The sequence below is a fragment of the Camelus dromedarius genome, chromosome 4 (genome assembly GCF_036321535.1).
Source record: "Camelus dromedarius isolate mCamDro1 chromosome 4, mCamDro1.pat, whole genome shotgun sequence".
NCBI lineage: Eukaryota > Metazoa > Chordata > Mammalia > Artiodactyla > Camelidae > Camelus > Camelus dromedarius.
This window is the reverse complement of record NC_087439.1, coordinates 96,643,624-96,658,156: the sequence shown is the minus strand read 5'-3', so window position 1 is coordinate 96,658,156 and position 14,533 is coordinate 96,643,624. Positions and strand designations below refer to the sequence as shown.

Sequence of the window (14,533 nt, the reverse complement as noted above, 5' to 3'; positions counted from 1 at the left end):
AGTCACCAGCGCCCCACCCTGCCCTGGACCTGACGGTGTGAGCGCCCTTGACCTGGAGCCAGGGGCTCCTGCTTCTTGGTGGCCCCTGATCTCCGGCCCCCGGACCCCGGGAGCCCCACTGTCCCCAGAACCAGCCACCGAGGTCTGTCTGTCCTCTTTCTCACCCATGTTAGCCAGAGTTTAAAAAAAGCAATCTAATGTGAATAAATAAATAAACCAGCGCGCAGACAGAAATCACCTGACCTGTTTGTGCCACGCGCTTTTTTCTATTTGAAGGGGAACAGCTGTCTGGGCGGGTGTGCCAGCGCCTGGGCAGAGGGTGGTGTGTGGTCCACCAGGCCGTGTCCGAGAGAGCCCGCCTGAGTCTCCTCGCCGCCCCACGCGCCCTACGCACACTTGGAGCTTCCACTTACGTTCTGCATAAAACCAAGCTGCAATCTGGAGAGACCTCTGATTCTAATTCTTCTTCCGGTTGCTTTCGTAATTCTTGCTGTGACTCCGCTGCAGTTGCAGCTAAAAGGGGGGGGGGCTAGGCAATCTCGACATCGTTACCCTTGACGTCAGCACTCAGCACCCAGTGTGCTGGAGCAACTGAGAGAAGAAACGACATCTCAGAAGGGTGTGAAAACCTGGGCTCGTTTCCCGGCACCTCCTCTAAAAAACAAATAAATAAATAAACCTAATTACCTTCCCTCCACCAAAAAAAAAAAAAAAAAAGAAAAGAAAAGAAGGAGATAAAAACGCGTGCGTGCTATTTTTGGCGCGTTCACAGTTTTTCTGTTTAGTTTTTGGGGGTGTGTCTTCCAAAAAAAAAGTAAGCTCAAATGTGAGCTGAGTATGTTCTGTGATGAGTCAAGAAGGGACAAGGGGCTCTCGTCCTGGGTTCCAGAGGCTGGCAACAGGGACCCCCCAGCTGCCCGGCCGCCCGGTGGGAATGACTGTGACCGAGGACTCCAGCCTCACGTGGGCGTGATGTCTCCACAGGTGGACAGTGACACCATTTGGAACGAGGTGCACTCATCGGGGGCGGCCCGCCTGGCCGTGGGCTGCGTGGTGGAGCTGGTCTTCAAGGTGGCCACGGGGGAGCTGAAGGTCAGTGAGGACCCCTGGGGATGGGGGGCTTCTGGGAGGGGACCAGCTGGGAGAGTGATGGCCCACTGCTCTCCCGTCTGGATGGGCTCGCAGTGGCTGTGCTGGGGGTAAGCGTGGACCCAGTTCTGCTTAATCCAAGGGAACATTCATTCCCCTCCCTTGTGAAAACATACATATTAGTGGAGCCATTCTCCATGAATTTGGTCTTGGGGACACTTTAATGTCTTAAAAATTGTTGAAGAACCTCAAAGTTTTTGTTTTTATGGGTAACGTCGTCAGCATTGATCATTCATGAGAAATTAAAACAGACTTTTCAAACAGTTATTAACTTAAGAATCACAAGAATGCCTGGCTGAGGCACTCAGCTGGACTCTGCTGTCCACACCCGCCTCTGGTTGCCCGGCTGAAGGACGTGAGGAACCTCTCGCCTCGCCCACTGGCAGGACTGGGGGCAGGGCCATGTTGTAACGGCCTTCTCGGGTAATTGCGGACATTCAGCCTTGAGGCTACACCGGGATTCCACAAGGGATGGTTTCGGGAAGAAGAGTCGCCACGTGGAACCTAGAACAGTGGCAGCGAGCTTCTCCTTCCGCTGTGCGTTGAGCAGTTCTCTTCTCCGGGCCAGGCGTTTGCAGCGTGGCGTGCTGGTCACCAGGGCGTCGGGGCTCCCCGGGCTGTGCGGGCCTTCCAGGTCATGGCACGGTTTATTGTACAGTATCCAAAGCATCACTCGTCTTTGAAGCCGTGAATGTCACCACCCCTGTCACCAGGAAGGTCTCCTCGGTGCCGGGAAGGGCTGCTCCCAGGACAAGTCTCCCGAGTTCTCACCTTCACCCAGAAGCTCAGATCCCACCCCGACAACAGCTGCTGTCTGTTGTCTTCCCTGAGCTGACAGTCCCGCTGGTCATTTACCCGCCTACCCGTCTCTCCACCTGGATGCTAAAAAGATGTGTGTTCAAGGCTGCAGGTTAACGACGTGGGCCAGTTTCCCTGCTCCGTCAGGGCGCTCTCAGTGGGGCTGCCTTTTCCCCTCAGACGGGCACGCTCGTGCCTCACGCTGGCTACAGCCCCAGCGCCCCCACCATCGCGTTCACAGCGTCGGTGCAGCTGCCAGCTCGGCGGGAAAGGCACATCCAGCCTTGGGACTGCTCTGAAAAATGGGACCCCCAGGGGTCTGCGTCTGCACTCTCAGAACCGAGGCACGGGGTCCTGTGTGGAAACAGGGTGATGTCTGTGCCACGCGGGGCTCCCTCTGAGTGTGCCCCTCACCCTGCCTGCCCCCCCCCCCCGAACTGCACTCTGCAGCAGGCTGAGCCCACTTCCCACAGCCCGGTCATCGCGGTCATCCAGCCCTCGGGGCTCTGTTGCCGACCTCAACCACACAGCTTCCTGTTGCCGGTGAGACCCAGGGATGCCGATCTAAACCACCCTTAGTAGAGCGGCTGCAGGATGGTTTGCAGATGGTTCTTTCAAAGCAGAGGCGGCTAGGGGTCCTGGGGAGGCCGTGAGCTCCTCTCCAGCTGCCGAGCGCTTTCTTCTAAACGTCAGTGCTTGTTCTCCGCGTTCCCTGGTCCCCTGGAAACTGAGCTGCAGCCACAGCAGAGATGCTCACGTTAGGGCCAAACCAGGGTGCGTCTGCGGCGGCCGAGCCCCTTCCTCTTCATCTGCATCCACGGTTCCTGCCAAGTTGCTCTCTGTGGATGCTGGTTATGATCAGGGGACCCAGGGTGCCCCTTCCTCTCCCACCCAGATTCCCCGCCTTCCCGGCAGGCCGTCAAAGCTCGAAAGTCGGGGATGAGCTCACCTTTTATCTTAGTAACTTATGATCACCGAGAGGCCTCTAGGAGAAGGCAACGCTCACAGCCGCCCTGTGTCTTGTTCCGCGTCCGTGTGCCAGGATGCAGTGGGAAACCGTGTTCTCACGCAGACTGTGAACACGCTCAAGTTCAGTCTGTGTCATTTTCTTACTGATCTGAAACCAGTCTTTCCTCCCTGTCTCTCCCCACCTTTCGGTGTCATGTGCAGAACGGCTTTGCTGTGGTCCGCCCCCCCGGCCACCACGCAGAGGAGAACACACCCATGTAAGTAGACACAGGGTCGCTCACAGGGGCCCGGGGCGTCTGAGCCCTTCCTCAAAGGGCTGGGCCGCGCTCTGGGGAAGAGGGTGATGGGCCACCCTTCGTCGGCCCCTCTTGTGACGTGTGCACGAATAGGGTTCCCGAGACCCCGGTCCCGTAGGAAGTCGCCGAACATGCAGCTCCAGGGTGGGGTGATCGGTTTGGTGAAGAGATGAAGGGAGGGGTGCACAGAATGGAGGCAGGCACCTGCAGGAGTTCGTGTGGAGAAGTCTTCTCATTGTAAAAGCCTTGAAGAGGAAGCCTCAGTTGTCCCGGAGCGAGTAACGCTGCTTATGGTTTGGGACTGAGGCTGAAGTCCCAAGGTCAGGACCCACAGGATCAGCTCTCTGGACACCCCTGACCGTGCACATGCACGAGGTGCTGGCTGAGGCAGCAGCACGACATGCAGATTCTGGCGGAGGAGACCCAGCGCAGGGGTGGGCCCACCTGGGGCCAGGACGCAGGCTTGGTCCGGCCGCTGTGGCTGAGTGGGCACAGTGAACACTCCAGGGAACGTGCCGTGAGCACCGGAGATGGAGAGCACGTGCTGGGGGATGTCAGGGCAGGGACATGGGGCTGCGCCTGGAAGGGCAGGCAGTGGTCTGTCAGGGGGCAGGGACACTGGGACAAGCCGGTGGCGCAGGGGCGGAGCCGTGGGAGCAGGAAGCCGGGGTTTCCTCGGCCACCTCGGATCCCACCTGCCAGCTGCAGGGCTGTGCTTCAGCGGCTCCCCTTGCCGTGGGGGACCAGCTGTAATGCCCGAGGGCAGTCTCCCCAGGAAACTGAGTAGCCGACTCCCCGGCCCCATCGGTCCACGCCACCGAGGGGCGGGTGCTGATGGTCGCATTTCTCTGCAGTTACCTTTCTAACTAGAGTCTGAGTTGCTGGATGTTCTGTGTCGTGAGCACGGGTGGGTGGGGTAGGAGACTGAGGAATGTCCCCCGGGGTCTCCTGGGGGTTTCAGAGGCCACAGCATTTACAGCCACGGAGGCAGCACGGCCGGAGGGGTTGTGCGTGCTGGGCGCGAGGGCTTCCAGAAGGCTCGCCTGGATCCTGAAGACAAAACCACCCCAGTGCCTGGCCCCTTTGGCAATTCAGGCAAAGGGACGTTCGGGCTCAGGGGAGTTCCACGTCCCTTGATGCACTTTCTCAGCTTGTTCCCTCGCTCTCTCGAGGACCCTCGAGAAGCATTATTACACGTCCTAGAACACGGACAGTTAAGCAGTAAGCAAACAAAATAAGTGACTTCTGTGTTCTGTGGGCTAGGGTGTCTCGGGGGAGGTCAGTCAGTAAGTGTCCTGGGGGCCTGCTGAGGGTGACAGAGAGAAACGGGCTTTGTCACCACGGGAGCACTGGGGGCCTGCATGCGGGGATTGCGCGTCTGTCTGCCTGTCTGTCGATTATAAGCATCAGTTAAGGTTTCCGAACTGCTTGATCAGGAAACGTGCATTCACCAGACCTTCTTAGACCTCGTTGGATTCTAGAATGTTCTATTGCAAGTTGTATAAAAACTAATCAAAACCCGTATTTTTTCCCCTATTTCTCCTGATTTGTACCTGCAGGGGGTTCTGCTACTTCAACTCCGTGGCCATCGCAGCCAAGCTCCTCCAGCAAAGGCTGAATGTGACCAAGACCCTCGTCGTGGACTGGGTGAGGGGCTGCTCCTGGGAAGGGGGCTGCCGGCATGACTATTCCCAGCAGACAGTCTGGTGCGGGGGGAGAGGCACCGGCCCTTCTGTCTCCCCTGCAGTTGGATTTCGGGACCTCAACTTTCTGGAAACTACCCTGAAGATGCAGAAAATCAAAGCCCAAACCTTTTAGGAGACTGTCTTACGGCTCCACCCAGCCAATCCTGCCAATCACTGGTTTCTGAAATGTCGAGAGACAGGTGGTGGTTGAGGGCAGCAGCCGAAGGGAGGGGGTGGTCCTCGGCGAAGCCCAGCGGGAAGGTGGGGCAGGGCAGGTAGTGAGGCCTGACCCGCACAGTCTGAGGGCCCGGCCACCCTCTCCCTGGCTGCCCCCCATGCCTCTGCCCCCCAGGCAGTTCTGCTCCAAACGCCCGTCCTGCCCCTGCAGGGGGACCCAGTCTGTGCCGGCTTGACCTCCTCCCCCATTTTCCTGTTGGAGGGGCCGCTGCTGACAGCCCCACTGCCCCAGAGGACTAACTCTGAAAAATGACTCAGAATAACCGAACCACAAAAGTGGGTGTATGGAGCCTCGTACTGGAGGGTGGTGTCCGAGGTGCTGACTGCTCCTTTTTAAGCCGTATGCGGCAGGGCATCTGTTTTGGTGTTTGTGACGTGTTTCATAAACTATTCAAGTTAAAGAAAGGCAGGTACATCAGGTGGGGTTACCTTTGATGCTGCAAAGTCCTTCTCGGTTTGTGAGAAAAAACCCAAAAACACAGCCCAGGACACCCCCACGCTCCAGGCAGCAGGCGCTGGTGACAGAGGTCGAGGGGCCCTTTAGAGGCTGAGGCCACATAAGCTGGGGGCACGTCCACGGAAAGCGTGTACACGGCCCTGCACGCACCTGGTGCCTTCGCCGCGGGCCCTTCCTGCTCGCCCCACGCCACGCGGCTGGATGTGCTGGTTCCTCTGGGCCTGGGGCTGGCGCTGAGCCCGCCCTCCCTGCCCTTCCAGGATGTGCACCACGGGAACGGGACCCAGCAGGCCTTCTACAGCGACCCCAGCGTCCTGTACATCTCCCTGCACCGCTACGATGATGGAAACTTCTTCCCGGGCAGCGGGGCGCCTGACGAGGTGAGTGCCGCCCGACGAGGTGAGTGCCACCCGCACCGCCGGGGAGGATGGGCGGGGCCGCCGGGGCGGGGCAGGTGCGGCCCACACCTGCAGGCCTCCTGGGACTGGAGGCAGGCCTCAGCGCGGATTCCGTCACATGTGCCCTCCCTGGGCTTTGTTTTGTCTGACATACAAATGAGAGACTGGAGACCATCCTGTCTCTGGTCTGGGCAGACTGCATGTTTGTGAGCATGTGAGCAGGGGTGCCCGCCATCCTCCAGGAAGGCTGCTTCATGCAGTTAAAGCTGCATCTCAGCTTTGCCTCTTGTCCCATCCCTCGGTGCTGGTCCAGACCTGCCCGGCGGGTACCGCAGGTGAGCCCAGAGCAGCAGGCTCCTCCACGACACCCCAGTGCCCCAGCAGAGCCCCTCACTCTGAACCAAGAGGCCTGATGGTGGGGAACGCCACCCGTGGAAAGACTCTGCCGGCACCCACAGCCCGGAGCTGCCCGCCCACACGCACAGCCCGGTCCCTGCCCTGCACCCAGGCAGGCGGCTCCCCGCGGCACCACATGTGCTCTGCAAACACGCTGTCATTGAAGGCAGCGTGACAGGGGCAGCAGGGGCTAGGACAGGCCAGGGACGCACACTGCAGGGCCGCAGAGCCAGGGCCCAGCCTGCGCCACTGGAGTCGGGGTCTGCGACAGCGTTTCTCTCCTCGTGCAGGTGGGCGCAGGCCCGGGCGTGGGCTTCAACGTCAACATGGCTTTCACCGGCGGCCTTGACCCCCCCATGGGAGACGCAGAGTATCTGGCGGCCTTCAGGTGAGGTGCTGGCTCCCTTCCCGGGGCGTTCACGGGGCCCGGCTCAGGCCCAGGCAGGGACTGCTCCCCTGTGACCTGGCTCTTCCTCCGCGAGCGCGCCCTCAGCATGCACCTGTGGAGACTGACTTCCCATCTCTGCATCGGGAGGAACGGGCGCTGGGGCTCCTCAGAGCTGGTTCTTGCAGCCAGAGGTGGCATCTTCCAGGCTGTCTGTGTGCCTTCCGGCTGCAGAGTCTCCATCTTGTGCTTTAAATAAAAAACAGGAATCTGCCCTGGGTCCTAATGGTAAGAAGTGAGGGAGGCCAAGGCGAGGTGTCACCAGGTGTCACGTTAGAGAAAAGCGGGCACTCGATTCTGAAGGTTCCTAATCTCTTAACTTTTCTCCCAACAAACCTTCTGTGAGATAATGAGAAACAGAAATAAACACTCTCCTGTTTTGACATAAAGCTCAGGAGGCACCTCCCCGGGCATCCCGCTTCCTCCGCGTTCCGCTGGCATCAGAGTCGAGCTGCAGGGAAATTTTTTACAACATGGCGTTTGCTTTTGTCATCAAATGGTGATCGACTTTGATCTGGGCCAGATTGAAGGGATTCCTGCGGCCAGAGACGGGGGCTCTGGGCGCAGGTTTCTGCCTGTTGGAGACAGAGCTCCCTCCTGTCCCCGAGGGGCAAGTGTCCCGAGGGCTCCCCGGCCCGAGCGCGGGCCCCGGACACCCCATGAGGGCTGAAGTGTGCCAGACCTCCCGTCTCTGGTAGAAACGCCGTCCCTGCACGTGGCTCTGGAGCCCCGTGACGTTCCTGGGGACTTCTCTCCCTCTCTGTTTAACTCCGTGTTCTTGTTGTCCTGCTGTGTCTAAGTACAAAGCACACGTGTGCAGGCGTGTGTGCGCGTGGCTGTGACTCCATCAGTGGACACGCCTGTGGCAGTTTGGCCGTGGACTCTTCTGCGTGCTCTGTGGGGGCCTGCAGAGGTCACGGGACCCTCGCAGCCTCTGCTTCCTCATCTCGAAACCCAACCCTGGTCCCCAGCCTCAGGGGACACCTGGGTCTGTCACGTGAAGGCCTGGACTCGAGTGTGGCTCCCCGACGTGAGGCCCCTTCCCCGGGCTCTCCGCCCACAGAAGCAGCGGCTCCGACGCAGTCAGCGACCAGATGGTGGAACTGGTCTGCGCTAAGCGGCGTCCATCCCCTCATTAGAAGACCTGCCTGGTCACCACCTGAACCGCTGTTTCTTCCCATCTCACTGGTTTAATTGTGTTATTTCTTCTTCCTCTGGATCAGATATACTGTAATTTTGACATCTGCCCTCATTTTTTAAGGGGGAAGGGCTCCCCCAGACTGACACCACACCTGAAATCTGCTCGTGATCACAGGCAAACATCAGCCTCAGGAAATCTGGCACTACTGTCACTGGTCGGGGTTGTCACTGCCTGTCCCCGGGAGGCCCTCGGGCTACCAGCACTGTGTCACGTCCCCCCGAGAGCCGGCCCTCTTCAGGGCTTCCTGGGAGATGACGTGTCCGGGCGCCTGCCGTGGGAGGCGTGGGCAGTCCCCCAGTGAGCCCTGGGGCCGCGGGGCCGGGGCCAGTGGAGGGTCCCAGCACGGCTGATTCTGGTGTCGGCAAATAAGGTGGACTTTCTCTAAACTGACTTAAAGTGATCAAAATGGGTGGTTCTCTCTTCCTGCAGGCCACTTTTCTTTCGGGCCAGGCCTGTCTCGCGGGGCCCTGGGCCTCTGATCTTGGGTCCCCGGGCGGCCGCCCCTCACCCTGACTCCCACCCGCCTTTTAGACAAAGCTTTCACTCCGAGTCGCTGCTGACGCTCCGTTTTAATCTTTTGCCAAGTGCTCTATGACGATGCTCTATCAAATGAAAGCTGAAACAGCCTCTTTGAAAAGGAAAATTGTTTCAGGGTCCTTTTTTTCATTATTGATTTTAATGTAAAGTAGCACTTTGAAGTTTACAGCTTACGGTTCCCTGGGCATCGATCGGTGGGGGAAGGAGGGTCAGGACCCATTTTCCTGCCTCCGGGAACTGCTCCCCCCGCCCGGGACAGCGCACGCCTTCAAGGCAGCACCTTGTGCTCAGACCCACGCCTGCCTCGTTGCATGTCAGGAGATCAGGCCGAGATGAAGACGAGATAAGAAAACCGCCCCTAATGAAACCCAGACGCAGCGGCACCTTCTCCTGGGCTCGGAGGCTTGTCGGGGAAGAGGGGGCCTTAACTCAAACCAGCCAGGCCTCTGCTTTGAAGTCGGCTGCGCAGGGCCGAGGCCTTTGGGCCCGGAGATACTGGTGCACTTTCCTTAACCCCTCGCTCACCTGCCTCCTGGCGACTGAGCGGGTCACCGACAGCGCAGGAGAGGCCGCTGGGACCCTCTGTGCCTTGGGCCCAGTGCGGAGTAAATGCAGTATCACAAAGGTGATGAGAGTTGTCAGGGAGGCCGGGTGCCCTAGGTGGTAACTCTAATCTCTTCGTGAGTTGAAATTTGCCTTTAAATTGAGCATCTGGGGAGATGCACTGCATTTATGCCAGCTTCAAACACGGCAGGAAGCGTGAGGCTCTTGATATTTCCATGAAGTGTGTTTTGAGCTTTTTGCTTTAACATTTAAAATTCTTCTTGTTGTGCTAAAATATGCCTAAAACGTACGGCTTTAACCACATGTGAGTGTACAGTTTGGCGGGGCTGCCTGCGGTCACAGGGGCGCATGTGTTCCAGAAAGGCTGCACTGAGCGGCCCAGCGCTCACCGCTGTGGAGACGCTGACCCACACCCTGGGCCCCACGGACTGGAGGCAGCTGTGTCTCTTTAAGGGCATACATACCTTCTCCTGTGCGGAAGTTTTATCTGAAGACATTCTACAGTGCGTCTTAGGAGCAAAAATTAGAAGCTGAAGCCTCCGGGTTTAGCAGTCCCGTGTTCAGCCATCTGCCCCACCCCTGTGTGCAAGGCGGGCACGTGGGGCCTGCGCTCCGGGTGGCCGGGCCGTGAGCAGGTGGCTGTCGCTCCTGGGGCCGGTCTGCGAGGTTGGCTCAGGGCTCGGGCACCTGCTCTCCTGGTGAGGAGGCCTCCTGGCTGAGTCCTGGAGGAAGAGCCGCACCGGGTGTCAGGAAAGACGATGCGCTCGCAGGAGCGGCCTGAGGGAGGAGCCCGCCTGTCGCTGGCCGCCCCGCGGAGCTCGGTGTGATGTGTCGAGGGCCTGGCCTGTGCGTTTGACAGCCCTGCGACAGGCTTGATTCCGGGAGGGGTGGGCTTCACCCAGGAAGGATGACTGCGCCTGGCCAGGGCCAGGAATAGGGTGGGGGGCCCGTCTCAGGATGTGCTTGAGTGAGATAAGATTGAGGGTGGGGGTCCAGTGAGATCTCAAGTTGCTGGCCTGGGAGGAGGGTGGGGGTACCCAGGGAAGAGCCAGGAGGTGGGGTTTCGGGTTTAGCTGGAGGACAGTGCAGCTCAGGACACCAGCATTAGCAGATTTTCAGGCAAAAACTAGAAAGTGTCCGTGATTTGGCAGCTGTGAGGCCACTGGTGACTCGGAAAGGACAGTTGAGGTTGGGTCAGAATGTTCTGTGCTGGGGAGAGAGCAGGACGTGGGGACAGGGGACAGCATCCCTGCTCTTCTGAAGACTGGGGGGAGGGGGAGGGGTGGGCAGGAGAGGACCTGGGGCCCACGGGGTGCTGAGGCTTCTCAAACCAGAGGAAGGGGGCAGGCAGCGGAGTCCTGGGAGGCTGGGTCACCCCCTCATCGAGGTCAAGACAGAGCTGCTGGGCCCAGCCCTGCAGAGACCCGCCCCTCAGGCTGGTGGTGGGTCCTCTGGCATTTACTCCCCAGGTGCATAAAGGGAAGGGGTGCCACGTGCTGGGAGGACAAGGGGCACTGAGGCGGGAAAGCTGCTCAGTCCGTGTGTGAAGGCCCAACGGCCGTGGAGGGCGGGGGTGTGATGGGCCCGGGGGAGCAGTGCATGGGCACGAGGCCTCCTGGGGTGATGACCGCGGGGCGAGGAGCCAGCAGGGCCAGCGTGACAGCGACAGGAGCACAGGGAGGGAGGAGTGGATTGGCATCGGGAGTAGCCACGTGCCCACAGCCTGCCCCCCCAGAGGCTGCCGGGGAGAGGGAGGGCCGTCCCCAGCTTGCCCGGTGAAGTTGGCTGGAAGCACTCGGGGCAGCAGCTCTGAAGCGGGGATGGGGCTGTGGGTGCAGAGCAGCCGGGCAGCGGGGGCAGAAGTGGGGCTGGCCTGGCTCCTTTCAGGGAGGAAGGACTTGAGTCTGGCTGTAGCATCACCATCGTGGCAGCCAGATTGGGACAGTTGAGTCTCTACCATCTGCATCTTTGTTTGATTCTAACTCTCAGCCGAGTTCACACGCTGGACGAGCAGGCGCCCCAGCCTCTGGCCGGGCGATTCTGGTGGAGGCGTGGGTTTTGGCAGCTCTCTTGCAAGGATGGAGGGAGTCCAGAAGCATGGATGCTCAGAGGCCACGCCCACCGCGCGGGTGTGCGATGATTCTGGAATCCCTTCCTGGCCCTCAGAGCAAGAACTTGCGCGGCACACGACAGAGGGGATTTCTCGCTTATCAACATGCCACAGTGGTTGAAGTTGTGGGGTCAGGTACCCTGGGCGACGCCACCGTGGAGCTGGGTCTGCTGATTCAGGTGTGGCAGCAGCAGGGCCCGTCGGCCAGCACCGCCGGCTCACAGGGACCGGCGCAGGTGTCGAACTGCTAGACCCGCTGAACACCGCCGCGAGGGACGAGTGCGCGGGGGGCGGCGCCCGGCCTGTGAGCGTCCCGGTGCCACGTGGAAGGGGGGTTCGCGGGCCGTTTGTGTGGACGGTGCTCTGGGGCAGTGGGGGCAGCAGGGAGCCAGGGCAGCGTGTCAGGCCTGACCCGGCTCCTGTGGAGGCTCTGGCGCTGTGCCCAAGTCCCCCACACCCTCCGGCACCGGTGGGCGCAGCCCCCGGAAGACGGCGCCTTGTCCGCTGGCTGTGCCGGGCCGTGTGCCCCGGGCTGGTGTTGACCGTGAGCTTGGTGGGTTTGTGTGGGGCCCTGTCGGGGGAGGAACCTGGTTGGGCTCATTTCTTTTTAGAGGTTGGAACCCACTGTTGACTCAGTTGTTGTCTTTAGATTCCATTGTGGGATTTGGAGATGGTGCGTTTGTGCACCCCGTAATCCGATGTTACATGGCAGCTTATAAAGACACGATCCTGTGAGCTCTGAGTACCTGGTCGCACCAAGGGCACTGCTTCTTTCACAGAGTGGCCAGTGGACTGTGGGTGGGAGTCCCGGGTCAGCAAGTTACACCCGTCTACACCCGTCCGCTCGCCTGCACCTCCCCGGACGCCCAGCCCAGCTTTCCCTCGTGGAAGCCTGGCCGCAGGTGCGGCTGGCCAGCGAGCTCCCAGGACTGAGGGAGGGCAGGAGCGGTGTCAGGAACAAAGCACAGAAGCCAGTCCTGTGGAGGCCCAGAGGTCTGGGCCGTGTCCCCAGGGTCTCGTGGGACAGCAGGGGAGCCCCGGCCACCTGTGCCACCTGAGCTCACCGGGCCTGCACCTCAGGGCTGCACCCAGGCTGCTGGTGCCTAGAACCGTCCCCTCACCCTTTCCCACGCCAGGGCACACCTGGCTGCTCTTCCCCCGGAGGCCTGCCGGTTCCCCTCCATCTGAGCGGACAGTGATGCTCTGCCACCTTGGGAAGCTTCCAGCCTGCCCCTCTCTGCCCGCGGGGCGCCCTGCAGAAGGTCACGGGGGACACCGTAGACACTCACCTTACAGCAGTGGGTTGAGAGGAGGCTCCAGCCAATATTCAGATCTTACTTTCAAAGACTAAGTTGTTCATTACAGTTTGATTCTAGAGGTAAAACCTAAGTTCTGTTTCCCATTTTCCTTGCAGCATCCATTAAGTAGTGATGTTCTGACACCTGCCCTCCCACACGAGGGTCCCGGGTGAGGTGATGGTGCGGGTCCCACAGACAGGTGGCCAGGCTGTCAGGAGCGCCACGTCCAGCCCTCGTCTTCCGTCAAGGAGGGTGACCTCTCTCAGGGCTCCAGGCACAGGGAACTTGGGGCTGGAGACCCACTCGGCACAGCCTGGCTCTCAGCACTGTTTCAGGTCTTGTTTGCTTTGGCAAGTGTTTGAGATGACAGCCTGGAGGGTTCAGACCAGGAAGGTAAAATGAGTGTGTGTTCACATACGTTGATGGTCCCAGCTGCTCCTGCTCACGTCTGGCCGGTGTGCACATGGCCCCTCCCCATTCACCGCCCACACACACAGACACACCCACACCCACCTCAACAACCCCCCAACACAGTACCCCCACTGCATACACCACACACCCTGACACGACACACACACGTGCCCCCACCACACACACCACACCCACACACCCCAACGCGAGGGATCAGCCATGCTTTTCGTTCTGTTGTGATTGGCTCTGGGACGATGCCACACACCAAGCACACACGCCAGGGACCCTCTTGGTATTAACTCCCTCTAATGATGATTTTAGCAGGGCTGTTTGTTTAGTTTCGTGAGGGATTAGAAATGAAACAGCTCAGCAGTACTTCAAAGCGCAGGGCTGAAGTACCCCACACGCACTTGCTTCAGAACGAGCCGGTGTCTGAGAAAACGTCTGTGGTTTTCATTGAAAAAACATCCTGGCTTTAAAACCCATATCATGACCATGGTCGAAACTAGTATCCCGCCCGAAGACAAAGTTTATGTGATGAGAACTTCATTAAAATAATTGAAAGCCCGTCTCCCTGGAATGTTGGAGGCACGTGTGGAGGGCCCCGTTGGGCCCTGGGTGTCTCCATGGAGGGGCGGTGGCCTGTGCCTGTGGGGAGACGGCCACGTCTGCTGGCCATGGGGACGGATGCGGGCAGTTGTCCCTGGCTTCCGAGGGGCCCTCTCCCCCCGCAAGCCTAGACCGAGAATGGCCCCCACCACCCCCGTGGCGCGGCCGTCCACACAGACGCCGGCGCGCGTCTGAAGCAGAGGCTTTCTGTGAAAGGCGGCACTCTCCGCGTTGCGCTCACCTATTCCGTGACCTCTGTGGCAGCATCCATCCCAGTGGCACAAAGATATGTGAGAATCTGGGGCTGGTGTCGTAGGTCGAAGGACTTGACCAGCGTTGTAACAGCATGAGTCTGGAGCGGGGTTGGCAAAATGGCCCACGGCCAGGTCCCCTGTGTGGTCTTAAGTAAAGTTTTGTTGGGACGCAGCCCCACCAACGTGCTCGCCTGCCTTGGAGGCTGCTTTCCTGTGACAAGGGCAGTGTCGAGTGGTAGCAGCAGGACCACGTGACCAGAAGGCGGAAATATTTCATTGCTGTCTGGCCCTTGGCAGGAAGCACCTTCCAACCCGTGGTCGAGTCACAGGCCATGCTCCTGGGCCCCCGACGGCTGGTCCATGAGGCGCTGACCTGGGTCCTTGGAGCTGCTTTCATCAGCCTGTGGAGAGGCCGTTCTGGGGGGAAGTGTGAACGGGGCACAGCCCCAGAAGAAGGGAAAGGAGAAGCGGGAAGGTTTTGAAGGGCCAGCCTGGTCTCCTGTGACTCCTGAGTTCCAGAGGGGGGACTCTCGGCTGGTGAAGTGCCAGCTGTGAGGTTGGTGTGTTTTGACGGCAGACTTCCCGGCACCGGCCTCTCCCCGCAGGGCGGACGGGTCTTTCAGCGCCGGGCAGCACGTGCTCCCTGGAGCTGGGCCGGGCGCGCCGGCTGCCCCGAGGACCCTGCAGGTAAGGGCAGCCGGATCTCCCCCTGCATGTGA

General features: G+C 60.0%; 1 protein-coding gene across 10 annotated transcripts in view; it reads left to right on the top strand.

The window, feature by feature from the left end:
* Nucleotides 1-14,533, top strand: part of HDAC4 (histone deacetylase 4) — a 266,392-nt gene that overhangs the window by 236,958 nt on the left and 14,901 nt on the right. For 9 of the 10 annotated variants that reach the window (XM_064485328.1, XM_064485331.1, XM_064485329.1 and 6 more), the window contains 5 exons: nt 985-1,092; nt 3,118-3,173; nt 4,772-4,859; nt 5,852-5,971; nt 6,676-6,773. In XM_064485328.1, the coding sequence (XP_064341398.1) occupies nt 985-1,092; nt 3,118-3,173; nt 4,772-4,859; nt 5,852-5,971; nt 6,676-6,773 (470 nt within the window). Of the gene's footprint in view, nt 1-984; nt 1,093-3,117; nt 3,174-4,771; nt 4,860-5,851; nt 5,972-6,675; nt 6,774-7,220; nt 9,342-14,533 lie in introns of those variants that run through there. The other variant, XM_064485336.1, reaches the window with a different exon arrangement.